This window comes from Harpia harpyja, chromosome 11 (genome assembly GCF_026419915.1).
Source record: "Harpia harpyja isolate bHarHar1 chromosome 11, bHarHar1 primary haplotype, whole genome shotgun sequence".
Classification (NCBI taxonomy): domain Eukaryota; kingdom Metazoa; phylum Chordata; class Aves; order Accipitriformes; family Accipitridae; genus Harpia; species Harpia harpyja.
Window position 1 is genome coordinate 43,314,369 of NC_068950.1, and position 27,735 is coordinate 43,342,103.

The 27,735-nt window shown below is 46.0% G+C and overlaps 1 protein-coding gene across 2 annotated transcripts; it reads left to right on the top strand.

Annotated features, from left to right (window-relative positions):
• Window positions 1–308: 308 nt before the first annotated feature.
• Window positions 309–27,475, top strand: PGM1 (phosphoglucomutase 1). 2 transcript variants are annotated; one of them, XM_052800434.1, is made up of 11 exons: window positions 309–633; window positions 15,253–15,415; window positions 15,700–15,846; window positions 17,037–17,162; window positions 18,148–18,338; window positions 18,769–18,923; window positions 19,528–19,643; window positions 22,845–22,980; window positions 24,417–24,600; window positions 25,678–25,812; window positions 26,776–27,475. In XM_052800434.1, the coding sequence occupies exons 1-11, from the start codon at window positions 388–390 to the stop codon at window positions 26,863–26,865; spliced, it is 1,689 nt and encodes a 562-aa protein (XP_052656394.1). In that variant the 5' UTR covers window positions 309–387; the 3' UTR covers window positions 26,866–27,475. The 2 variants fall into 2 exon arrangements, with proteins under 2 accessions (XP_052656394.1, XP_052656393.1); XM_052800433.1 differs by lacking the exon at window positions 309–633 and adding an exon at window positions 11,075–11,672.
• The last annotated feature ends 260 nt before the right edge of the window (window positions 27,476–27,735 follow it).

Sequence of the window (27,735 nt, forward strand, 5' to 3'; positions counted from 1 at the left end):
GACCCGTGCAAAGCGCCAAGCCGCGGAGGCCCTCGGTGCTGCGCAAAACGGGGCCGGGACGGAGCAGCTCCCATCTTCCTCTCCCCGCAGGGCGGCCTCGGAGAGCTCCCGGCGCTGAGATCCGCGGCTCGGCGGGAAGCCTGTCGCCGTCTCGCCTCCTCCTGACCGCCGGTACGAGGCTGGGAAGGGAGGGAGGGAGGGAGGGAGGAAGGGAGGGATCCCCCCCCCCCTCCGCTGTCTCCCGGGGCCGGCGGCACCTTTAAGGGGCGGGCGGCGGGGCGGGAGCGCTGCCGGGGCCGGCTCCGGCTGCGGGTCCCCCCGCCCTCCGCTCCGCTCCGCTCCCTTCCCTTCCCCGCGGCCGCCCGGAACTCGCAGCGGCGGCCGGCCATGGTGAAGATCGTGACGGTGAAGACCAAGCCGTACGGCGACCAGAAACCCGGTACCAGCGGGCTGCGTAAACGGGTGACCGTCTTCCAAAGCAATGCCAACTACACCGAGAACTTCATCCAGAGCATCCTGGCCACCGTGCCGCCGGCCGAACGGCAAGAGGCCACGCTGGTGGTGGGGGGGGACGGCCGCTTCTACATGAGGGACGCCATCCAGCTCATCGGCCGCATCGCCGCCGCCAACGGGGTAGGGCCGCGCTCCCTTGGCGTTTCTCTTCGCCTCTCGGCGGGGAAACGGTATCGGCCCGTTCGGTCCCGCTGCCCGGGGAGGTGGGGGGGGGGTGCGAGCTGACAGCGGCAGCAGGAGATGGGAAATCGCCGGCGCTTTGCGTGTCCGTGGCGTGGAAGTAAACCGGGGAACGGCAGAGGAGCCGACGAGGCTCAGCTCGTGTTTGACGCAGGTTTTATCTCCCTTTGATACGTGCAAGTTGCAATCGGGTATCTGCAAGTGCGGAGGTGGGGAAGCAAGCGCAGCTTTACTGTTACTGCTTTTTCTCGCTTCGGGCGATGGTTGTGTTTTCCAGTTAACAGCACGAACCAGTGGCACAGCGTGCTGGTGGTGAGGTGTGCTGGGTGGGGAGCAGCGTTTCGTTCCGCCACGCTGGACTGCGGCTCGCTGCCGGAGACTTCGTCCCTGGTGATTGATCTTGGTCCTGTCACTTGGTCAGCCCAAGAGAAACCCAGCAGGGAATGTGATGTTGTTAGGAAGAGCCGCCCCGAAGCTGAATTTGCAAAGGGAGGCCTTTCCCTACGTTTGGTCTTTTCCAAATGAAAAACATCGCTTTCTCCTGGGACACCTGACTCCTCCTCGTCAGCAGCAAACTTGCTTCCTCATAGACCAACAAGGAGGGAGTGGGCTGAGGATGCTTGGTGGATAGGGTTGGACATTAGGGTAAAACCTTAGGGTTACCTGTTTCAGCTTCCCAGTGGCAATCAGGTGCCTCAATGCCCTTAAATGCCTGGCTTCTTACAAAAAAACCAAAATTAATTTGAGATCGCTGCCTTCTTATGGCATAAAGAAGCAAATAACTTTCTTTTTAAGCCACGCAGAAATTGGTCTTTTGTGATTTGTGGTAGCTGTTCAACTTTCAGTCTGTGTCCCAGCATCCCTTAGCAGCACCACCCTTGCTGTATGCATCTGTGGAAGCGATGGATAGTGCAGCCTTCCCTGACGGGAAAAGCAGCAGACACTGGTTTGTTTATTTGTTCTAAGAAGGGCTTGGAGTTGAAACGTACAGTGTTCATGCCTGACTGCATGCACAGACAGCATCTTGGACCCCTGTGAATAGGCAGAGTGGGAGACTTGTTTCCTGGGATAAAGCCTTAGTTTGTGCAGGTTTTTGGGTACACACCCAGGGCCTGGTGGGATGTGGCAGCCTTCCAGGCACCGAGTTCTCCGTCATCTACACCTCGGCTCGATCCCAGAAATAAGAAAGGGCCTGAAGGTAAAACCATTCTGGGGTCTGATTAGGTGTTTTCTTGGGAGAGGGTCGAGGGCCAGTCACTGCTCGAATCCTCATCGTGCAGACACTCGTGTACGTGCAGCATTACAGTGCTGAGCTTGCTGCCAGAGTTGCAGAAGCAGGTCCCAAGGGGTGGACTTGCTAATGGGCATTTGCCTTGTAGTATTTTGTCCGTGTGAATTCAGAGTGCTAGGACAGAGTTGGCTCTGAAGTCAGAAAAATGTTTTGGAAAGGCAAGAAAGGAAATGGGAAGTAGAGCAAGAAAACAGGTAGAAGAATATGTGGGTTAAAAGCCAAGACGCTAGTATACGAATTGAGAAGTCTTACTTTAAAAGCTTTTCATTCTGAATCATTAATTTATAAAGCAAGGTAATGGTCATGGCCTGAGACAAAATGTTAGACTATTTCAAGCAAAAATTTGGCAACATTACAGCGTTACCAGTCACCTGCAGACACAGGTTCTCTATACCTTTGTTGTAGCACAACAGAGGTAGTGGTATAGGCTTGCCAGACTGCTGTAGAGTGCCATGGAATTAGCCCCCCACCTTCCACCCCCCCGAGATTCAAAGAGGACTGGCAGGTCAAAAGCACTGCAAAATGAAAGATCTGAGTATCCCATTTGAAAAAGAGGAGGAAAAAGACCTCGTAAGGGAGCACTGAAGAGAAGAGCAAAATATTCCCCAAATTTTTTAATAAATGAACAGCAGGTAAAGCCTGAACACAGAGCCATTGAAAACTTGATATATGACTGCTGGCTTAGTTTGAGTGGCACTGGCCTATGTAAGACAGTGCAAGTATTGCATTGCCAAACTCAAGAATGGTAAAACCATCAGGACCCAAGAAATGAGGTGACTAAAAATAGAAAGTTTCTTTATCAAATGCAAAATGCTACTTTTTAATAAATTTCGATGTACTTGCTTTCCTATTTTGGAATGGTTAGGATGCTTGCTTTGTGGTTTTTCTCTGTAACTGCAAGTATTAGTTCCCTGATAATTACCACAGTGTAGTTGAGTAAGAGCCTATGAATATCCTGTTTCTTTGTAATAAATGTGAAGTAACTGGAAGTCGCCTACCCTTCAAAGAAAAGGGTGGACTACTTCTGTTAACCAGTAAGAAGGCGTACTGCGGAACAGGGAACACGTGGTAACTTGTTCCTGGAGACTGTGGTATTGTCTGAGTGCTGGGGCTCCTGGGGGTCTCCTAATTCCAGCAGCCAGGTCTCAGAGAAAGACTTGGTAGTCTCATGCTGAGAAATACTGAGTAATACAGAGAAAACTCCAGAGGTGGCTGCACTGCCCTGTCTGGACACCTGAACTGCCAGTGCCGTTTTGTCTGTAACAGAATGATTATTACAATGCATGTAAGGGGGAATGGTGTATAGGTATAGTAAGAATGTGATAGAAATTAAAACAAGAAGTTTTAGCTTTTCTGATTGCTTGATTGACAAGGTATGTTATGCCAGGCTCTATTCACTCATCTAAAGTCAGCCAGCCAGCCACCTGTCCCAAAGCAAGTGCTGGAAAACTGTATTTCTGGTCCTGTGGAGTAAGAGGTGTTTGGATTAAAAATGTAAAATCATGTGATTTTTAACATCTGGCTGAGTGGTCCTCTCAAGCCACAGGAGAAACCTGAGGACCACAGTTTGATTGTTAGTTTTACAATGTAGAAGGAAAGGATACTAAAGTGAGTTTTTGTTTTGTTTCTATCAGAAATGGTTAATACATAACTAAGTACTTATATTTGACTAGCAACAACTCAATTTGTAGTGGCATGATTAAGGAGTGTTTATCCTATTTATAAGTTTGCATTATATAAGTAAACTAAAATAGAGACTGTTGGTTTTACCATTCTCAGCCGGCATCCAGTGTAGCATGCCTGCTTTGTTTTGGTCTGTTGTGCCAGGTTTCCTTGATGTTATTCCCACATAGTTAGTGAGTCTGACTCTTTAATTACATGAATAAAATCTTAGAAGCTCCTGTTGGAGCATCACCTGTCAGAGTAGAATTGTGGCTGTACAATAGCTTTTTGTCAAAAGCGTGCAAAAATTACAGAATTGAAGCTATAAATCTAGATCTGATCATATACCTAGCACCAGGTTGATTCTCTAACATTGTTACCTGCTATGCAACAAATTTACTGTGCCCCTGGTTCCTTCTTGAATAAACAGAATTCAAAGTGCTGCAAAGTAGCTACATTAAAGTAAATTGCTTGAAGGTGTTTTGAATGCCAGGCAGCGCTTTGCATATTAAATACTAGCCTGGTTTTGTTTTACTGCTGCAGGACAAACAGTGCTTTTATTAGAAATACTGCTCTCTACCCTACAAAGTTTGGTTTCTTGGCTTGGCTGCTGTTAATCTTTTTCCCCACTCAATTATCCCAGGGAAACCAAGTGTTTAAATTGTGTTGCATTGCTCAGCAGCTCTTTATTTGCCACTGCTCTACTTTTGTAGCTCTGCTCCCTTTTCCTTTGTGCTGTTCTGCCATAGCCTCCAGACCAGTTCCCATTCTGATGGTGCCGCTGAGCCCATAATAAGCAGTACAGTGCAGTGCTGGCTTGGAGAGCCACGTTCTGGTCCCGACTGGAGTGTGCCCGTGTTCTTGGCCTCAGCATCCCAGCTGTGGAAGGGGCATAGTAGGACTGGCATGTCTGTGATCTGCTTTGGGCATGCTGATGGGAAGTGTTAGTTGTTGCTCACCCCTATCTCAGCCTCACTTGTTTTTCTTGTCTAGTTTTTAAGAAACCTGTTACCTACATGTCTTCTGCTTGTTCCTGGCTCCACACAACACTGCAGTCAGCCTTAGCCTTCTTGGTTTACAGACCTTCATCTATTCAGCAATTGGCATCGTTATCCTGAAGAATGGACTCCCTCAGTCCTCAGGGTCAGATCTTCCCTTTAAGTAAAAGCTCCTGCTATTAGAAACGTCAAACTAAAGTGATCGTAAAGAAAGTTCTTCCAAAATGCAATCCCTGTGTACCAGAATTAGATGCTGTGATGCTAGATCCTATAGGCCATTAAGAAAAAACTCAGTTTCTGGTCTTTCTTATGTTACTGTTTTTCTCAGAAGCAGGAGGGGAAATAGGGATGTGATATCTGAAGTAAGGAAATAGATTGTGCCATGAGCATTCCCATGCAGATGTGTGCTGGCTTCAGGTTATGGTGGGTTTTAGAAGGCAACCATGCATGCAGCAGCTCTTCCGCTTGGAGACTGCTTTTACACTAGCTTAAGCTTCTTTTTGCCTGTAAAGCTAATTGGCTTATATCAGTTTACAGTTGAAGGTTATTAAGGCAGCGGCCAGGTTGTCCAGTTTCAGTGCCTTTTTGGAATTTTAAACTCTACAATAATGAAACTCCAGCTCAAAGGAAGAGCTAAGGTGCTTTGCAGTTAATCTCTGCAAATCCAGCAGAGAGAGCTGAAATTCATACTAGCAGGGGTTTAACTGTAATCTCCTGGAACAATGACTCCATATAACCAGAAAACTCAGCTCTGGCTGTGCTGGTAGGGCAGCAGGATGGAGTCTAATGCCTTCTTTTTGTCAAGGCAAAGTTTGGGATAGGTGAGCTGGACCAAATAGGTGCTACCCATATGTCTTATGCCAAGATTGAGCTGCACCAGGATCAAGAAATGCACTCCTTGCCATCCTGCCATGGTTCTCTCTGAGCTAGCCAGTATATTGATTGATGTTTCAAATGATTAACTGGAACATATCTTAGAAATAACCAGAAATAACATAGGGTATCAGTAAGAAGACGTGCAAAGAAGGATGCGTAGGCAGAAGTAATAAAATACAAATGTAATATGTACATTTATAATCATACTACAAGTTGCAGAGTAACATACTAAGCAGCAGATCTGATGAGTAGACCACAAAGGCTGTTGGCAGTATCATCCAGTTATCCAGAAAAACAAACATCATTCCTAGATTTTTAAATGAGGTCATTGTAAGTGAAACCCAGGAAATAAAGTCTCACCAGGAATGGAAGTCCCAATCTGGGGTACCACCCCTCAGAGAGGATGCAGTGTGCTTGGGGGAGACTCTAGCAGGAATGACCTGAGGTTGGGCAGATGGGGCCAGTGAGGAGGGAATGAATTTAGCCGAGAGATGGGGAAGCATGCTGACAGTCTGCAGTGATGCTGCAGGGAGGAGGGTAACAAATTGTTCTCTGGTCTGCTGGGAATAGGGCAAGAATTAAAATTGTAACAGCGGAGGTTTAGGTTAGCCATTAGAAAGCGTTTTGGAAGCTTACGGCTAATGAAAGGAGCGTGTTGCCTGGGGAGGTCATTGAACCTCTGCCTGGGAAAGCCTCTAATGAGAATGGTTTGGGTAGAGTTGACCTTGCCTAGGGCAGGGTCTAGGTGGCTTCTCCACAGCTTTTCCAGCCCTCTTTCCTGCTACTGTACTTCAGCAGCTTTTCATCCCCAGGCCCACAGATGAGGCTTCTCTAGCACATCTTAACAAGTCTGTGAGAAAATGCTTGTGTACATCTCCCTCTCTCCCCTTCTATTGATGCTACTCCCTGCTATGTATAGCCACCTCACCATCACGTATACGTATTGTGGGTTATTGGCATGCTAACAGACAGCAGCTTGGCTCTCTACACCTCAGACCAGAGCTTCTGTCCCTGATCCCGCAAGGTTTAACCAGGTATGTCTCTGCTCCTCATGCTGGCATCTGGCTGAGCCAGCCGGTGCCTCCTTCTGCTCCACAACATTGACTGCATTTTGTAATTCTGGATTTTTTGGGTTCAGGTGCTGGTTTCTGAGAGGATCCAGGGCCAGGGGCTATCTTTCAGCAGGCTGGGGCTGGAATTCTGGAGCATTCCTGGGTCTGCTTGAGGTAAACCAGCTGGAATCCCTCTCCCCCCCTCCCTGTGCAGGGGCAGGACTGCAAATGCCAGGGCACTCCAAGGTAATATGCAGATTTGGGTGTGCTTTGAAGAGCTGACCTTTGAACAGAAAGTTTCGCAATCTTGGTCGTTGGTGTGTACTTCTGGAAAAGGGAGGATTGGCCCTTACCAGTGTGACAAACCTGGAGCCCGTCATGGGATCTAATAGCAGTCCATGGGATCTATAGCAGCCTTGCAGATGGTGGTTTCATCCCTAGCCCGGCAGAGACCTTTCTCTGCCACCCATCTGGCTTGTCTTTTAATTTTAACTGGGGTGCAATGTTGGTACAGAACAATGTTTCTTATTTCTGGAGTGACTTGTATGTACGTGGTTGCATGTATGTGCACTCATGCCATCAAGATGGTGCCAGATATTTTGCTTCTTTGGAATCTCTACAGCAACTTCAAAATGTAGATTTTTAATTCATTCGTATGGAAACAAAGAGTTTTGCAGTTGGAGCAGCACTCCTTCTATGACTAATAGGCTTGCAGTTTGTCTATTTATTTTACTTTGGCTCCGTTTGTCTTGGCATTGCCAAATGTCACAGACAGAGCAGTGGCTGCCCGGACCGGAGTTGTACTCGGGTAGAAAGTGCGTGGTTTTGGCAGCTGAACAGCAGGGTTGTTCAGGGCTGTTGGCACCCTCTTACGGTGAGCGTGCAGGCAGCAGTGCAGGGACTAGAACTTTTCTGTGGGCAGGAGTTAGGGAAATGCAACTTCTGTCTCAAAGGAAAGTCGCAAAATAAGTGTAAAATACCTGATTTGACTCCAGTTGTTCCCCTGGGGTTTCATGCAGTGTAACTTTTTGACTAATCACAGAAAAAGAGCATAGGAGATAATGCCTGTTGCCATATGGTTGCTGTCAGAAAAATTCTCGGTAAGCAGGAAAAAGTTTGCATCTAAACACAACCCCACAGTGAGGTACATTGACTTTATCTGCCCACTGAATGGGGAGAGAGAAGTGTGAGAAAGAAGCATGGGAAGAAGCTGAAAGGAGACGAGAAGAAGGGCTGCTCATGGAGGAAAAGGCATCCTGGGCCTTGGAGATGCCTGACCCAAGGGTGTTTGCAGGGGATGAGAAGAGAGAATTACTATTCAATCCGGCTTTTGCACAGTGGGTTCCCCCCGCAACTATTTTGCTTGCCTGAACGTCAAAATGTAAGATTGTACCTCGGAGGAAGGCTGTGCAGAGGATGGGTTAGTGTCGGAGTGGTACGTTGGGAGAGCCCGGCTGCCTGGTCCCAGGGTTGGGGAAGGGTCCAGACAGCCACGGTCTGGAGTGGGTGGGATGAGGGAAGACGGCAGAGCTCACGGAGGAGGAGAGGGGATGGGGCAGGGACCAACAATATTGAGCCAAGGGTGGAGCTGCGTGCTCTGCAATATTTTAGTGAGGCTTAAGTCTTCTCAAAATAGTCTTGTTTGTCTTTTTATCATTAACCAAAGTCAACAGTTAGTACTAACTAACAGTTAGTACTAGTTAAAACATAGTTTTAACTCTGTTCTTTTATGTCTGAAGTGCAAGACGGTAAAAGGGGACCTAAGCTAGCAAATGTCCCAGCGTAGAGCAGATTGGCTGGTTGGAGGGGGAAGCACCCTTACCAGCCTCTGACTGCCATGAGGAATAAGAGACCTAGGAAACATGACCATAAGGAAAAGTTGGGGAGAGAGAAGAGGAAAAGAGATTGGGGTTGTTTACTGTAGCAAAGAGAGAGCACTCAGAGTCTAAAGGATTTTTTTTTTTATGTGTAAGAAGTTGTCAGGAAGAGGATTATGATCCATTTCTTTTCTGTGTCAGCTCAGGAGGTCTTAAACCACAGCAAGGAAGGTGTACACGAGACTGTAGAAAAACACTTATAACTGCAAGGCTAATTATGTACTGGCACAGTTTACCTGGAGAAAAAGATTTCAAGAACAAATTATAGCCACTTTCTGGAGGATGCCCTAGGTATATTTGATGCTGTACCAGTTCTGGGGAGGGAGCAGATGACCTGTTGAATTCCCTTCTAGCCTGTAAGTGATCTGTAATGATCAGACTCATCCATCCCAGATGACAGATCAAATGATCCTTCCCCAGTCTCTGCTCCAGTCCTTCAGGTGGACAGGACCCACCTTTGGTGAGCTTTTTGCACCTCTGAATCTTCTGGCAACCGTGTGATCACCAACCCCTATACCAGCCTTTTTGGCCAATTACTGGTGATTTAGTTTATCCCAAATAGTGATGCACATGTTGCAGGAGAACCCTGGGACCAGGTGAGTGCCCCAAAGGTGGGGTTGGTGGATATGCCATTCTTGTCCCTATGCTTTACATGCACTAGCTCATCGCAGAATTTTATATTTCATTTGATAGTGTGTTTCATTTTATGTACATAAGCAGGCACTAATGACCAACACCTTCCTCCCCAGCTTAATTTAGTTTGATTCCTCTGTCTAGTACATATGCACTTAATTACATGCACAAATTCCTAACCCTCCATAGGCCTTTTCCCTGCCAGTAAGTCCGTGTGCATCTCCTCCCTGCAGCTGCAGGAGCTGGTAGGTGGCCTGTGCCGTCCTCCTGTCACTTAATGCTGTGGCATTTCGTAGGGCAGTAAGTTTATCTTGCTGGGAATAAGAAGGGAAAGAGCTTGCTTAGGCCTTTTCTTGCCAGGTGACTGTCTGGTGTGAGGCTCCCCATGGCTCATTTTAGGAGCTGGATTTTGTTTTCTGTGCCACTAGAGGGAAACCTGTGCCTTTGCATGAAAATAAAGGGCATCTCAGCTGCAGGATGCTGAAATAGCATGGATGTATCAAATACAAAGCAGTTGTTTCTAGCTGCATATCCCAGGCAATCTCGCTGTTGGTGTAAAATACGTGTTGTCCTAGTTCTGCAGTACACATGCTTCAGTGTGGTTTGGTGGGGAAAAGAGAGGAATTAAGGAATCAAATTCTGAGCCCATGCAAAATGAATGGCTTCTGGGGCTCTGAGACAAGAGGGCTCTGGATGGATCAGGCAGCTTGGTTCACGTGCGGTGTGTTCAGGCCAGCGCCCTGCACTATTCCAGCTTTTGTCTAAGCCAGTGCTTGCCCCTTGGACAAGCCTGGGTAGGTGGCTGTGTGGGGCAGCAGCCTTTAGGCTTCCTGCAGATGGCTCAAATAGCTTTGCTTTCTCAGATTAAACCTGAATTAAATTCCCCTTCCTTGGGAATTGAATTCCTTCCCTAGGAAGCTCACCTGGCTGCTCGGCTCCCTTGCAGGACCTGGCTGATGCCTTTGCTCAGGTAGAGCCTCTCTCTCCAAAGGTGTTTTTCTGCCTTCAGTCATGAGGTTTCCCCTCAGTCTCATACAAGTTACCCAGCTGGATTTCAACATACTGATGCATATATCAGGATCTCTTTACCCCTTGGAAGAAAATTTGTCAATTGTTGGAGCAATGACAGAGTTGGCACCTCAGGAAACAGTCCCGTGAGTGCCTTTGTAAACCGTCACAATTCAGCTGTGTACACGTCACCTTTTCCCCCCTGCTTTTTAATAATGGGACAAACTGAGTCATTACAAAGTGTATGTTCTTTAAATGCTCCAGTAATATCTATAAATTGTTTCCAGCAGCTTGGGCAGAGGACTCTGAATGTTATTGAAGAGGTTTGGAGGAAACTCTGATTTCATCTAGCATTCAAAGCTACCTTCTCCATGTTCAGGAAGATGATGCTTCATAAGTTTATTGGGATCTGAGTCTCTTCTGTATGTGTTTAAGCTGCTGCAAAACAAATAGCTTTATCAGATGCAGTTTTCCAAAACATCTGGTAGTTTTTTGTGTTTTTAATAACTCCGGTTGCATATACTGCCCTTGGTGAGAATTGTGTGGGTATTCAGTTGAAACCATTGCTCTTGTGGATTTTTAGCTACTCTGGGTTTTTCTTAGTCAAACAAAGGTTGATCCGCTGTTCATCGTGCGTAATGTCCCTGTGTTTGAGAGGGAGCCCGTGGAGAAGTCAGGCTGTCAAAGCAGGAGTCGTATGAGCAAACCGTAGGTAACAGATCTGTTGCCTTCCATTTTAAGAGTGACCTTTAACTCATCAGACTTTGCAAAATAACTCCAGCAGAGTGCTGCCATGCCTGCTGGAGGCTTACCTCCAGCCGGCTGGCCCCGGCCAGCGGCCTGGCGCTGCCGTGCAGATCTGCTTGGCTGGCGAAAACCCTGGGCTCCGCGCTGGGGCAGCACGTCGGTGCATCCGAGCAGAGGGCTGAGCTGCTTGCCGCCTCCCCAGTCGCCCCTGCCCGAAGGGAGAACCGGATGGATTGACGGTGCTGGGCTCCGGTGGGTGATCGCACAGAATGGCAAGGAGCTGTGCCTGTGGAAAACACAAGATGATAAAGAAGACCAAAATCCTTTCCCAGCCATTTCAGTGAGGGACGGCAGCGTGGAATTGTGTATTCTCCGTGACATTGATCCTCCACAACAAGTGCAAGGAAACGTCTTCAGTTACAGAAACCACATTCAGCTCAAGGTTCAAGGAGCTATTTTTGGGTGCTCAACAGCTTCACTGAACTTCTGTGTAATAGGTGGGCCATCGCTGGTGTCAAGATTGATTTTTGTATTTTGCATAATTTACTTTTTAAATGCATTTGTATGAAAAAAGAACATGGAAGACGCTCCTCTGCCTCTGTTGACCATGCCAACAACTCCTTATAACGATCAGAAACCAGGAACCAGTGGATTACGGAAGAAGACCTTTTATTTTGAATCCAAGATGAACTATTTGCAGAATTTTATCCAGAGTATATTTTTTTCCATAGACCTAAGAGATCGACAAGGATCTTCTATGGTAGTTGGAGGTGATGGGAGATACCTTAATAAGTCTGCAGTGGAACTGATAGTCCAAATGGCTGCTGCCAATGGGGTTGGTAAATGTTAAATGACTAAATTCCTATAGTTGTGTAGCTGATAAATGCAGAAAACCATAATAAATTAGTCACTATGAGATTTAATTGCCCCAGACTTTAGTCAACTGCTAATAGTTAACTTTTTAATGGAAAACAAGTTTGATAGTACAGAAATTACTGTTTTTTCACTTTTAAGTGATGCAGTTGGATAGAAGTATGTGGCAATACACTTGCAGCAAAGAAAATAAATACTGCTGGGTTTTTGCGTGTTCTCGTTTTGTGTTTTGACATGCCACAAGCTCTTGGCATCTGTGGATTTCATAGTCCCTCCATCAGATCATAAAACCCGGATACTGTTAAGAAGTGAAGAACTGGTAGAGCCATGGCTCACTGTTCAATGGCAGCGCAGCAGAAGCTCTTTCAGCATTGGTCTCAGCTGCTCAGCAAATGAAAAGGCAAAACACAGGGTTTGTTTTTTCTTGGCAAGTGTAAGTTGTGGCTATGTGATAAGTACTCTGAGAGCCTTTGAAAATTGAAATAAGATGAGTTAGCAAGTGAGCGGCAACCTTTACAGTGATCTCTGATTGTGCTGGAAATCTGTTTGGGAAGCAGAACAGAAGGCTTGTCTGTTTGCAGTAGAGCACGGTTCATGCACTGCAAGACTCTGGGCACTGAGGTTTTCCTTTTGCTTTTTAATAAGAAATGACTCTGCTATCTGCCCTGGATCTCTTACTGCAGAGCAAAACTTTAAGAGACCTGGCTCTTAGGAATTTGTTTGACAGAAAAACTTAGCTGATCACAACAGGGTAATTTGTAAGGAACAGATGAATAGGAGGAGAGGTATTGTGGTTTGGTTGGGGTTTTTTTTTGAAATCTACATATTTTCTGTTTTGGAAAAAAAAATTCTTTTGGCATTGCAAATTAATGTATTCCTCTTAAGTCAGTGTATGGGCTGAGCAGAAGAGCTGGAAAATGTGCACAAAGAGCCAGGTCTGCTTGGACTGCTTGACGCTAGGACAGATTTTCTGCTGGTAAATGTGAGATTAGACTGATCTTCACCAGCTGAGACTTTTCTTATGCATTTCTTTCCAGCAGTGTGGCCCATGTCTGGCTAAAATATAGTTTCGCTGCTGGTTTTGGTATTTTTCATTGATTGTTTTTATACAGTCTGGCTAATACCTGTGGCTATCAGCATTGTGCTCATCTTGCTCTATAGAATAGCAGGGATGAGTCCAAGGACGTTTTCAAATATAAAAAACCACGAGGAGGGCATGCATATTGTGTTTTGAGTATGCAAAAATCTCTTTGTTGGTGTGTAGCAGAGATGGGTACTGTTACCTCTACAAATGTGGGATCAGTAGGTTTTCCAAATTGAGCAAAACACGCTTGCTATGTCGGTAGCATCACATTGCATGTTTTAAATGATGATTATTTGGCTAAAGGAAATGACCAAGGTAGTTTGTCCACTTAACCTGACTTGTATAAATAGAAGTGTCTCTATTCAGAGACTGTAGCTGTGGCACAGTATATAGGATTGGTGCATCTTGTGATGCATCTCTTTTACAGAAGGAGGACTGGAAGGGTGTGCTGATGACACGATGGAGCTGTAGACAGCAGCTTCTGTGGGCTGGAAAAGATGTTTTCAGTGTGAAAGCATCAGCCTGTGATACTGGGGGGAGGAGGGGGGGCCGCAGGAGGTCTCCTCTATTGCCCGTGTGTATCTTTGTGGGGGTTTCAGTAAAACCAGGGTGCAAGTGTTGCCTGGATTGCTTCAAAGTGCTGTAACCCAAAATTGCTGCACAAAGTGGCTCTGTGAATGGCTCTGTTTTGAGCATTCTGTGAAAGGTATTTCTGCATCATTACATCCTTAGATTATTCTCATAAGAAATTCCAGAGAATTAAAAAAGATTAAGTGTAAATTGCTCAGCATGCTGCTACACTGAGCAACCTTTTCCAGTAGTTACCACAAAGGATTTAGCATTGGATGGGGGGGAATGACAGCTGAAAACCTCTGAAAGCCAAGGAGGACCCCAAATCAGAGAGCAGCTTGTCATGGAGACAAGTTTTTCTTCTTTTTCCTTCCTTGCTGTGGGAGCAGCAATGCACATGCAAAAGCTGCAGTTCAGGTATGCGGGGAGGACAAGTAGAGTAAGGACAACGGATCTGATGTGTTCACCCAGCTCTCCTGCAGCTGCTGCGTGGTTTGGGAGGGAAACTCCCTTGTTTTGCCAGCCCTCCGCAGCATCCCTTGAGCTGCATGTGAGGCCTGGCAGAGCAGCGATGCAGAGGGGCCTTTGCGGCTGAATGTGACCCTTGAAACGAACCTGGGAAACAAAAGATGAAGTTTTAGAGAGGAGCTTCCTGGAGACTGCATTAATTCTTGGTGAAACTGAAGGAGCAAGACTTGGAGGCTGGAATAAAACATGAGACAAGGTGTGAGAATGGGGAAAAAAGCAAAACCCACGTAGGTTGGGCTACTTCAAATTAAATGTATGGTGTAATAAAGTAGTGCGGACAGCCTGGTAGATAGGCACTGTGAGGGCTGTAATATTAGCTACCGTGGTCAGCTGAAAGAAGGGCATTCACTTTGGGTTTATAAACTGCTGTTTCACATTTTTGCTCATTGTTTGCTAGAGGTGCAGTTCTTTTAGCGGTGCCTCGCTCGCCCAGCTGGTCTGTGACAGCTGTAGCACGTAATAACCGATCGGCAGCGAAGCTGGAGCTTAGCACCAGGCAGTGCCACAGGAGAGGAATCACAGTCATCCAGTCCTCTTGGCTTAGCACTGAACGTGGACCTTCAGTCTGGGCATGCTGCCTTTTGTTTTCTGGTTTATGCTGTGTTTGAATGAAATTCCTCCTCTTTTCTCAGTCGTATACAGGGTCTAATCTCAGTTGATGGAGAGTAGTCTGGTATTTTTTTAAATCTCTGGCACCTCGTTTGGGGGCTATGGTAAGGAGCATGTTCTTCCAGAAAAATATTCATCTTCTATTTTATTATGTGAACTCCAGCAACTGGATCCTGATTACCTTGTATTGCTTAGCACATTGGTCTGGATTTAATCTTAGTGATATTACTAAATTTATGGGAAGGAGGTGTGCTACCCGCTGTGAGTAAGAGAATCTGTAGCTGGTCCCATGGGAGTAGTGATGATGTTCGATTTTTTTTGTTTTGTTTTGTGGTTTTTTTGTTTTGTTTTGGCTTCTCTCAGTCCCATTGTGTCTTTTGAAAGCAAAGTTCGAGACCATAGCCAAAGGGGTTGTTGTTTGGGGGGTTTTTTTGGTGGTTGTTTAGATGCCTCTGGAAAGCTCAGCCCTTCAGTGCAAGCTGCCATTTCCAGTTGAGCTGCAGCATTCATAAAGGAAAATGCTAAAAAGGCACAACAGAGCGGGGTCAGATGCTGACCTTCACAGAGGAGAGCGGAGAGCTTCTGCAGCATCCCAGGAACAAGCTGTTTGCTTGCAGAGAAGCGGCACCTCTGCCATCAGCACACCTCCTGGGGGCTCTGGTTTACCTGTCGCCAGTGTTTGGGGTTTGGTGGTTTTGCTGGTGTTAGGATTTGGGACTCTCAGTAGTTTGTTTTGCTCTTCAATTTTCAGATTGGCCGCTTGGTCATCGGGCAGAACGGCATTCTCTCCACCCCAGCGGTGTCCTGCATCATCAGGAAAATCAAAGCCATCGGTGGCATCATTCTGACAGCCAGCCACAACCCTGGTGGGCCCAATGGGGATTTTGGCATTAAATTCAATATTGCCAATGGAGGTAAGGTTGCTTGGTTCATTTTGATTTGCTTTGTTTCTGTTAGGCTGTTTCTTGTGTTGACCCCGAGGAACCTAATTTAACTGTCTTAATATCACAGAGATTCAGTGCCCTGAGCAGTGGGTTTCCCTAAACAGAGCAAGTGATTGATCTGCTCCCCTCACACCCTGATACTCCTCTCCAAGGGACGTGTTCCCAGCTCCAGGTCTTTTGCTGTACTTCTGAAGTGCACTTCTCGTGCAGTCTGATTCTTTAATGTCTTCCTCCTCGACCATTTTATCGTGCAGGTCCTGCTCCTGAAGGTATCACAGACAAAATTTTCCAAATCAGCAAGAAAATTGAAGAGTATGCAATCTGCCCAGACCTCCAGGTGGACCTGAGCACCATTGGGAAACAGCAGTTTGACTTGGAGAACAAATTTAAACCATTTACAGGTAAACAACTATTCTTCCGCTTGGAAAGTTTTGTTTCAGGTGGAGTCAGTGTGGACCTGCCTTGAACAGACAGGGACATTTTGTGTTTCTGAAGGACGGATGTGGCCATTCTGCTCTCTCCTTCTTATCTCTTGGATAATCCAAGCAAGGACATCGGTCCTGGTCACCCTTGCATCCTGGCGCTTTTTTTTTTTTTTTTTTTTTTCCCCCTCTCTTTTTGCCTGCATCTTACCTTGTGTAGATACTTTAATAATATCATTGTTTCTGTCCTAAAAAAGGTTATACTTCAGTAGGTAAATCTGATCCATCAAACTTCGTTAAAATCAGAGACTGTTTTGTCTGTAAGATTACCATTAACATGTACTTTTGAAAAGGACAACTCTGCAGTTAAAGTGCATTTTCCTGATTAAAAATTATAGTGTTAGTGTTTAATCTTTGTAACTGATTTTTTTTTTCCCCATGGTTTCACATACAAAAGCTCTCTCTGTGAGTGGGAGAGCCATTACATTTCACACATGACTTTTGTCAATTAGCAGTGAAATATGAAAATACATTAAAAAAAGACTTTTGAAAAACACTTAACTGCAAGTATTTTTTACTATCTCCTGGTGACCTGTGCTTGTAATTAAAAAAAAAAAAAATCAAAAGATTATAAAAGTTGGTATTTCTCTCAGTCTCCCTTTCTGTGTAGTGGGATTTTTATGTTAATGGGGTTTTCATGGCTCTGTGTTTATATGGCCTGTTAGTTGCAAAGGTGCAACTTTTTCAAACTATTAGGTGCACAGTTCCCGTTGACTTTGGTGGAAGTTGGAGATCTGGTTTTTTATTTATTTATTTATTTATTTACTCCCCCTTTTCCTTTAATTCCGGTCTCCAGGTAAGCAGGGTGGAACTGAACCCTCTCAAAAGAAGTCCAGGGAGCTGTAGCTGGGAACAGTGTTTGTCTTAAGGATTATGTTGGTCTGTTTGGTCTGTAACCTGATTAGCAGTGACAGCCTGTAATTAAATTATTAATATAGGACCATTATATTGTCTTTATGAAATGATTCTATGGGATGTTTAAAGGCTTTATGCTGAGCCCTGGCCCTTTGCACTAAGGACTGTCAGCACACTGCCACGTGTAGCAAAATCATTTTTCTGCAAAGATTTCAGACTCTGAGAGTTGGTCTCTATTTACTTTTTTTTCCCAGTGGAAATTGTGGACTCGGTAGAAGCTTATGCGAATATGCTGAGGAACATCTTTGACTTCAATGCATTAAAGGAACTGCTTTCAGGGAAAAACCACCTCAAGATTCGCATAGATGCTATGCACGGAGGTACGGGTGGACTTTGGGTTTGGGGCATTGTGGGGGGCCAGGTGTCCCTGGGGCTTTGCCATCTACTTCAGAGAGAAAGCTTTTTTCTGGAATTTATATCTGTCACTTGTGAATTTGTTTCTTGTCTTGCAACATAATGCATTTTTCTTTTTGCAGGCAAACTTTTTATGGCTTTACATTGTTTTCTTTTGTCAAATGTTTGGACTTGGGAAATGTTTGGGGTTCGGGGAGGATCCTGTGTGGCTCACACACGTTAATCCACACTTGAGAGACAGAGGAGGTTAGCGCTGATGCTGCCCTGGTAGAATTTACGTCAGTCAGTGTCCCATGAAGGTCACAGCAGTTAGGCAAAGATCTGCCCATAGATATTTGAGTACAAAAATGGGACCATTGGACCGTTTTATATAATTTAATATATAAGCCAAGCTCGTGAGTCTCTTTCAATAGACATTTTCAGGAGCATCCTAGCTTTCTTAGCATCTTGTTTCTCTTGTCTCCAGAACATTCCCATTCCTATGCTCACTTATTTTTTATTGTCTACATTATTGGTGTTTGAAAGCAGTAAATCCTATTGTACTGCTGGATATCCGTGAATCCCGCATGCACTTTGATCTGTTACATGGGGCTGTTGTACTAATACCTCCGTGCACAAGCCCTTCACAGTGGGGTCCTGGCTCATGCGCTGAGCCGCTGGCATAGGGTCATCCTCACTTCTAAACCCATGAGTGGTCTTACTTATTTAGTGGGACAGCCCCTCAGCTGAAAAGCTGGCTTTGGCAAGAGCTTGTGTGCCTGGATGGATCAGGCTCGAGCACACCTACGTGCTGCTTGGGGCTTTTGGCGTGAGCGCTTGTGCTTTAGTGCAATAAACCAGATAAACTGACCCAAAGTGAGCAGACCGGAGGCCTGGGTGGTTACGTGGCTGATGCAGAGCTGCCTGAGGGCAGAGGCTGACTCGTTTCCTCTCCATGTTTTGCCGTGATAGTTGTGGGCCCTTACGTGAAAAAGATCCTGTGCGAGGAGCTCGGAGCCCCAGCAAATTCAGCGGTGAACTGCACCCCGCTAGAGGACTTTGGTGGCCACCATCCTGACCCCAACTTAACCTACGCTGCTGACCTCGTCCAGACCATGAAGACGGGAGAGTATGACTTTGGAGCTGCCTTTGATGGAGACGGGGTAAATGGGCTGCTCTGTATTCACCTTTTTGCCCTCTAGTCAGTTGTGTGGGAGTGACGGCTCAGCTGCTTTTAAGCAGAGAAGGATGAAGGCAAAGACCTTTTTTCTCCCTCTCTCCCTTCTGTAATTGCAAATAGAAGTGAACCACTTGCTGCAGTTTGCCACCATGGCAGTAGCTGGCTACTGTGTTAATAATGAAGTCCAAACTGTATTTAAGTAGCTTTAAAAGCTGTGAAAAATCAGCAGGAAGGTGAAATACTATACAGGTGTTGCTATTTAACTTTTTCAAAACTCTGTATTTATTTCAGTGCAGTCAAAAATCTGAGTTGTTGCGTTGATAGGCTGCACCTGCCAAGTGGAACAACTTCTGCCATCGCAGCCTTTTTGTGCTAAGCAGGGATAAGAGCTGTTTCTCTCTTGTCTTCACCAGGATCGCAACATGATTCTTGGGAAACACGGCTTCTTTGTGAACCCCTCCGACTCCGTCGCTGTCATCGCTGCCAATATTTTCAGTATCCCTTATTTCCAGCAGACTGGAGTCCGTGGCTTTGCCCGGAGCATGCCCACCAGTGGGGCTCTTGATAGGTAGCATCTACCTCTTTGTGGTGGGAGAGGGGAGGGGAGCCTTGCCAAGGAGGGGGACTGTCCCTTTTTTGTGGTTTAACACATGTCTATAGAAGGGAGTGAGTGCATGGTCTGCCTGAAGGGTGAAGCAGTGCCAGGGCTGCTGCAGGCTGGCTGCCAGGGGAGGCAGTGAAGTTTAATGAATTAAATCCTGTTCGGGGCCATGGCAGAGCTAGGCTCTGCTCTTGGCTTTCTCTTCTCTACAGATAAGCCCAAACAAATGATCTTCCCCCCCCCCCCTTTTTTTTTTTAAATTTGATAGTGATACTTTCTTTGTGAAATGCTTTGAGATATACAATATAAAATTGGCTTTAGAAGAGCTATGTGTTTATATTTATTCTTTAGTTGCGCATCCCACCCATTTTCCAAATGTTACACTGGGATAAAATAGAGGATTGCTGTACAAAGATTTGTTGATTGTAGAAAACCAAAACAGTGGCGTGGCCTGCCTTCAGTGTTACCCCGAAAGAGATGCTTGGTAGCAACTGAAGCTCCTGCTGCAGTATTTCACACGGGAGCGCTAAGAGTCCAGCTGTGATGTGACTTAGCCTTCTTACCTTTAAAGGGTGGCCCATGCTACAAAGATTGCTTTGTATGAAACTCCAACTGGCTGGAAGTTCTTTGGAAACTTGATGGATGCAAACAAACTGTCTCTGTGTGGAGAGGAAAGTTTTGGTACTGGTAAGTCAGCGTTCCTGATTTCACCAATGATGGTATTATTCCTCCTCTTAGTTCTTCATTGTGCCGGGTAGCTGGGGGTTTATCTTTCATGTGTAGTTGTTAATGCTTCTAAAATAATAAAATTAAAAAAAAGCTTGCAAGAATCACTGGTGGAAACGAACACAATGCTAAAAGTTTTGTCAGGCAAGAGCTAGTTCTCCTTTCAGTTACTTAGGAAGGCATACGTAGATACGCAGGAAGTTTAAGGGCCTCTTTACTAGCCCGGTCATTGAGTCTATGGGGATTAAGTGCAGTGTTAAATGTATTTTTCAACTCTTGGTGGCCAGGAAAACCTTCTAAATGTTTTCATTTCTGGAAAGAAATATGGTTTGGAGCATGCAGTTTTATTAGGGAAGGTTTCAGGTCACTATTAAATCTCTGAGCTTAATAGGGCCCTCATTTTCCTGTTCTAAAAACAAGGTATGATTTATAAAGTTTAAATTAACACTTGCCTTTGAACAGTCTAAGCAAGTTATTAGGTTACTGAGAAACAAAGTGAACATCTTAAGGAATTTGCTAGGGGTGTGCACGTGACACAAAACTATTATTTGTGCAGGGAAGTTAAAGTGAGCAGATTTTGCTCTGCGTCGGAGCGGCGTGCTCAAAACACGCAGTGTTCCCGGGAGGCCTCAGCAGTTTCTGAGTTCTCCCGTGGCATCTACCACATGGTTTTAACGTCGTGACTGTGGAAATGGGACCTTCCTTGCATGCAGGAGGTCAGCACCTAATTCATGCACAAAGGCTGAGTTTTACCTGGTCTGAATTCTCGCCGAGATCTTGTTTTTCCTATTCTCTAAAGACCTCTGAAGACTGGGGGCAGCTGGTAGGATACGCAAGGCACAGGGTCTTGGGGGAATTTAGGTTGGATGATTTCAGGCTCAAACCTTGTGTGTTTTCATTCCACCACTCCATACTTCAGAAGAACATTTTAGCCTGTGTGTGGCTGTCTCACAGAGCAGGGATGACCTTAAATCCCCAAATGCCTGAAATTAAGTGCTTTGTGGAACTGGGGTGCACAACTTGACCTGAAAGGATCGCCCCAGCTTTTCTGTAGCTAAGGAAATGGCGTCACAGACTCCAGTTGAAAGCAGTTTGCTGTGGGGCTGAAGCAGCCTTCAGTGGCAATATTTTTGCAATCAAATGTTATTCTGATACATAGGATTTGGCTTCGGGTTGGAAGGAAGGGGGAATTTCAGAAAATGTGGTATCTCTGTAAAGAAATCTTGAAGTAAATCATGAGTAAAAAAGGATTTTGGAGTTTTGCCCTGAATGATTTCGGCATACGTTAAGTTTATGTGCTAGACTTTGGCTAATGAGAGGGCACCGGCATTTCAGTAAATAAATAAAAACAAAAAGCAGCAAATGATTCATGAGGCTGCTGATAGGAGATGGTCTCTAATGAGCAGCTCTCTAAAATTGTTTCCATCTTTTATTGTATGAGGAATGAGCTCATAGTTTCTCTCCATCCCCCCAATAGGTAAGTGACTCTACAAATAAAAGTGACTGATTCCATTTGCAACAGGGGCTGAGAGAGAGGTTTGAGATTTTGGCCATGCAGCATCACGTCTGAGTGGCCAGGAGCTGAAGCAGTTCTGGGGGGGGACAGATTAAGAAAGGGCCCAGGAGTGTTGGATGCCCCCCGCCATGCAAAGGGGGTTTGTCCATCTGGCAAAGGCACTTTAAGGAATGAAAAGGGGTGAGGAAGGTTGTTTGATAGTAAGTTAATGAGGAGTTGTTTGGAGCCGCACAGAATGTGAGTGCTGAAGGGGAGAGAGGTGAAGGAGCAGCCAAATAGACCCAGTAAAAATTGAAACAAACTGTGAACCGGTGGGACTGGAGTCTAGGAGCAATTAGAGTAATGCGACATGACAGAATTCCTGCTTGCTTTCTTGGGTATTTTATTCCAGCAATAAGTTGATACATCACATGGGACTTCTGTTTATTTAGCATTGCTCTCCATCACCTCTGTACAGCTCTCTCCGCTGTAAAGGACCGTGAGGATAATTTATCACCGCATCCACAATAGTGGGATTTGTGTAAAGCGCCACGTAACCCATGCCCCAGCCCCCAGCCTTTTTCCCCAGATGATTGCCCACTCTGGCAATTCTTGAGAGGGTAAAATGGCAGCTCTCTGCATTAGCACGTGTACCCTGGCTCCTTGGGATTTCCTTAATTACCTCTTTGGAGGTTTTCCAGAGCTCAAAGGATAAAACTCAGAAGTTGTGCATCTGTGGGGCACAGCGCCGATCTCGCAAGCCAGCAGCATGGAGTCTGGGTTGGATGTATTCTGGGCTGCCATTTAATCCCTCGTTTAATTTAGGTGCTCAGGGTGCTGTCTAAGTTGCAACACCCTCTCGGGTTTCCCGAGGGCCCGGGTGCTGTGCAGTCCCTGCCCTGCCACTGTCAGCCCCTGTCCAGTCTGCTCCCAGGGCAAGGCTGGGCTGGCCTCTGATGGTCTCCTACTCTCCGTGCAACGCTCGTTTTGGAGGAATCCTAGTCTAAACGGGGTTTTTCACAGCCTTTCAGTGCCTGGCGCGTGGGAGTGAGAGCAGGCACGAGGTGCTCTTCTGGTTTCCGCACGTGCACGAGGTCTTTCCTTGCGCTGCCGTTTGCCAGCCCCGCTGGCTGGTGCTGTCCAACGGGCTGCTCTTCTCTCCGTCGTGGGGTAATTTCAGAGTCGTTAGGGTTTGGCTTCCTCAGCGAGGGCTGACATTTTTCTTGGTGCTCAGCCAGAATATGTGCTGATCAGAGTATGCTGATTTGGCAAACGGTACGTGACAGCTGGTTGAAGAGGTTGCTGCTAGTCCTTCCTGAGCTGTTCCTTTGCGTTTGCCTTTTTTTTTTTTTTTTTTTTTTTAAATGACCTTTTTACTGTGCATTCCCCATTACTTCCTTGGGAACAGAATTAAGGATCTGTGAACAATGAGTGTGTGTGTGTGTGTGTTAAAAGGGGCCGAATGTTTTATTTGGGCTATAGCTAAAAGCAGATGATATCTTGAACCGTTTTAACAATACAGCAGGGATCGAGCTCATGAAATGCCTTCCATTTGTGAGTTTGTATGGCTGCCAGTTGGATGGAGAAGAGGAGACAAGGTAGGGCCGTAGCAGAGACTCTTGTGTGAAAGGAGGTGGGAAATGTGTTTCTGCTGTGGCTCTCTGCAGGCTCCGACCACATCCGTGAGAAGGACGGGCTGTGGGCTGTCCTGGCTTGGCTGTCCATCCTAGCCACCCGCAAGCAGAGCGTGGAGGACATCATGAAGGATCACTGGCAGAAATATGGCAGGAACTTCTTCACCAGGTGGGGAAAGTGCTCCTGACCGCCTCACACTTACCTCTGTCCTGTGTTCGACCTTCCAAGGTCAGAGTCCCCAGCACTGATGGCACCAGCACGTGCTACGGCAGTGCTGTTCCTGCCTCGGTACACTTGCTGTTTCTGTCCTGTTGCAGTAATTTAAAACTCCCTGAGCAGTTTGCTGCAGTGTGCAACATATCTAGGTGAAATAAAACAGTGGGTATTCACCTTAACCTCTCATGATGTCCAGTTTAGGATTTGTTATTCTAAACATAAATCTAGTAAGTATCAAAGTCTGCACGTTTTATATATGCAAGGTATCTTTTTTCTTTTAATGGAGGGTTTTGTTTTTTTTTTTTCTTACAAGACTCTTTTTTGCCATTGGAACAGTAGGTTTCTTGAGACCAGAAATCATAAGTGAATTTGTAGTATCTTCAGTGATGGCAATGTCTTATTGAATGGATGCTCCAGCTCCCTAGGCCATTATTTACCTGGTTGAGTTTCTGTCCAGTCCCAAAATACTCTAATTTAAACTGCGGTAGACATGGAAGGTGAAAAGGGAAGGAGTGAGAACCAACCCAGCCAAATAAGCAGAGGCGGGAACGCTGTCTGGAGTGAAAGCATTAGGCAGAAATCTTTCAGCTTGCAAGACCAACATGAAAATTCTGTCTCAAATTGCCAAATGAAAGAACTTGCCTTTCTCCCCCCCCCCCCCCCAACACAAAGCCAGCATACATCTGAGGCATTTAAACCTGTGGAAAAAATGCCAAAGTCTAGAATAAAAAGGCAGTCTTTTAGCACCAGACATACGTCTGCATAGCAAGCTAAGTGCAATGGTAGGCAGGTTAGCAAGCCTGTGCGTGCTTCATCTAGCCAGCCGGGCAAATAAAAGCGGCGCAAATCACACTGGCAATCAGAGTACAAAGTCTCAGATCCCGATGTGTGCTTCAGCCGCTCTCTGCTGCCTCACTTAGCTGGGTTAATGAGATCAAAGCTGGCACTGGTATGTTATCATGTGCTGCAATCATACCTGCATTTTGCTGTGGGGACAAACACAAGGATGTTCAGGCAAAATTGTTACCATGAGGAACCTGCTGAGATCCTATCAGCAGAATTAGAATAAATTCTTTGCAGTCAGCTTTGTTGGAGTCTAGCCCTCTGTCTTCGATATGCCTAGTGCAAGACAGCACAATTTGCGCTTTCATCTCTCCTGACGCCAAATGCCTGTGATATGTTGAAGTGTATCCCACGGATCTGTGTTAGATCGTAGCTATATTGCTGCACACAGATCCTCCTCTCTTTTCTTCCTGTCCTCTCCTCCAGTAAGGGAGTAGAGAACATCTATGGGGCAGACCGCAGTGTTTAAACAAGGGCATCACAAAACATTGCTATTCATTACATCCTCCCCTTTCTAATTTTTGTTTGATGGTGACTGGTTGTAGATATGACTATGAAGAGGTGGATGCAGATGCAGCTAACAAAATGATGAAGGATTTGGAGACTGTGATGTTTGACCGCTCCTTTGTGGGGAAGCAGTTATCATGTGGTGACAAAGTCTACACGGTTGAGAAAGCTGATAATTTTGAGTACAATGATCCTGTGGATGGAAGTGTCTCCAGAAACCAGGTGGGCATAGCCTGGCCTTGGCTGAACGTGACCTCAGCAGGTTGTTGTGCTGTGTATTTTGGGCTTAATCTTTGTCTGTTGCATTTGCACCTGCTTTAAAGTCACATGTTGCATTTGTCCCTTGGAAAAAATTTTCTGCCTGTGTGTTTGCTGGTGGGATCCTGCCCTACGTGAGGGAAATTGCTTCCTTGGAGAGCGAAGGGTCTGGAGGCTAATCCATCCCCGGCAGGTCCTGGAGGGAGAGCAGAGCTTCCCTAGAGCCGCTCTGAAGGGGAAGGAGTGACGGAGCTGAGTTGAGGGGGATCCTTTGGGCGATGGGTCAGCAGCCAAGAAAAGGGTTGTGCTGAATACAGCGCTGAAACCCCACTGGAGCATGAGGCACAAACCCTCCCGTTCAGGTTTCGTCTTGTTTCCAGCGCTAGACCCCCCCGGTTGCTGCAAGCGAATCCTCCGTAGGTGCATTTGTCCCTGAGCTGATGGCACTCCTCACATGCTTGTCCCTAAAGAGGGCAGGCAGCATTGCAGAGCGGCTCTGAGGATTGAGTTCCAGGCTCCAGAAGTCATGGGGGTATTAAATACATGTGAGATGAGTAACCTGTCACCAGAGATTATTGAAGTAAAAATGTCCTGTAGATGGATTGGTTTGACAGCATAATGTGGAAGCATAGTAAGTGGGAAGGAATAATGGGGAGAATGATTGCCTTGCCTGTGGGATGACAGGAGCGTTTTCTTTATGTCCTATTTTCGTGGAAGAGCAGTGGCTTGGTAATGCTGTGTCTGACAGAGAAGCAGTCCCTGGCTCTTGTTTCCAAGCAAGCGCTGAGGTGAGGGACCTTACAGCAGCAACGTGCTTCGGTGCTCAGGAGCTCTAGCAAGTTCCCCAGAGTGGGTTAGGAGGGACACCGGCTCCTCCGGGAGTGGGCAGAGGATAAGGGAGCCTTCTGTGGCTCCCTAAAGAGGAGGAGCTCAGGGATTGTGCAGGTCAGGCATAGCCACGCTGGGTCTCATGGAAAATACCTTGGGTACCCAAGAGGCACGTAGCTGAGAGGCTTTTCTCCTCCCCTTCTGTCTTTCCAGGGCTTGCGGCTCATCTTCTCTGATGGCTCCCGCATCATCTTCAGACTAAGTGGTACAGGCAGTGCTGGAGCAACTGTGCGGCTGTACATCGACAGTTACGAGAAAGATGCTCAGAAGATACATGAAGACCCACAGGTAAGCATTGCATCTCAAGTCATGGCACCGCTGGCTCCCAACCTCCCTAAAAAGCTTAAATCTTTGCTTAGCACTGCCTTGCTTAGAGCTATGTGGAGGTGCTAGGTATTTTGGAAGCAGGGGCTTTGGTATCTTTAATCCCAGTATAAATAGATCTATTAAAAAAAAAAAAAAAGCTCTATGTGGAACAAGTGTTACTTATTTGGAATCCCTCCTGCAGTCACACATTAGTTTTTCCTGTTTATGTTACATCTGTGCCTGGTTGCAGGTGTGGGAGGACACTGCTTCAGTCCTGAACTGATCTTCTAATTGAAGTGTTGCATCGCTAGGGATAAAATGAGGTCATTCCTATACCGAGTTTGGGAAATACTTGTTTAAAACAAATAAATAGGAGTAAAAGGATGCAGTTGTATATAAGATGATGCTGACCTGTTCTGTACTAAGTTTAACACATATTCTTTACAGCATCATTTAAAAATGCTGTTGACCTCGCTCATAGGCACAGGAGGAAAAGAATCCTCATTTTATATTCCCCAGCAAACAGTCTTTGAGCTCTTTTTACATAACTTACTGTGCCATTATTGACAAAAAGACTGGGAAAACCCCCACATTCTGAGAGGGACAAACTAAACTTAACGGTTTAACTGTCCTGTGCCGATGGCGCAACGGAGTTTGGAGTACAGCACAATGAGGGTGGCAGCAGCGACGCCGGAGCTGCGCTTGGGTTTTCTCTCTGCGCCTGCACGAGGTCGTAACACTGCATCCCTCGCTGCGCCTTTCCTCTCGCTGGTCCCACAGCTCGCGTTGTGAACCTGAAACAGTCCTTTGATCAGCAGTGCCAAGTTTTGGGTGTCCCGGGCTGACGCCAGACAGACGCCCGCGAGGGAAGGGTGGACACGACGGGCGTAGGCTGCGCGTGCTGCTCCGCTCCGCGGTTCTGAGCCGTCTCTTTCCTTTCTGCAGGTCATGTTGGCACCTCTCATTTCTATTGCACTGAAACTTTCACAGCTTCATGAAAGAACCGGCCGCACCGGTCCGACCGTCATAACATAAAACCTTCGTCAGACACCGTGTTGGAGTGCACACCGAGTGAGGGAAGTCAGCCTGTCTCCCCTTTTATTGTCAAATTTGTCACTAAAAGAGGAATATTAATTTTATCTCTGTATTTAAGAACACTATTGAACTGCTAAAGATAGACAATAAAACCCAGCCCCTGTCAGCACTTTGTGTGCACATTGCTGTGCTGCTTTTCTGCGTCACACAGCACTGCTGGCAATTTGTGTATGGTGCTCATTAGCACAGCCTTTTGGTTTAGCATATGTATTTTTTTTTTTTCTTAAACAAAAGGCTCTAGAAATAACAGAGACTAAATTCTTCAATAGCACAGAGGTTTTTTTCTATCTTGGAAACTTTCCTGGAAAAGAAGCACAAATACTTTATCCTTGTTAATACATACTCTTTTAAATGTGATGTCTCTGAATCAGCAATGGCTGTGTATTAAGGCTGAGTATTTTTCGAGTAGGTGGATTTTTCCCTTTCAAAAACAAATTATGTAAATTGACCTCCATTTGCCTTCTGTATAAGAAAAAACCCACAACAAACCCTCCACACAGAAATGAGCAATAACAAGCATTGCAGGATATTAAAGTGATACAGGCTACAATTACTGTTCAGTGCTCTTTTATTTTCTTTTTGAAGAATGAAAGATCGTTTTGATGAGCTCTCCTTTGGTCGTACGTGGATGGTAAGATCCTTGGAATAATCAGATTTGCAGGCATTAATGTGCAGTATCTTATCCAAGGGCACAGAGGGGGTCACTTTGGAAACACTTGCAGCTGTTTGACGTTAATGCCCTGCAGCTGCACCTTCCTGCCCTTTTCCTGGAAGCCATCCCCTCGGATTTGAGCTGTGTTCCTGCTGACT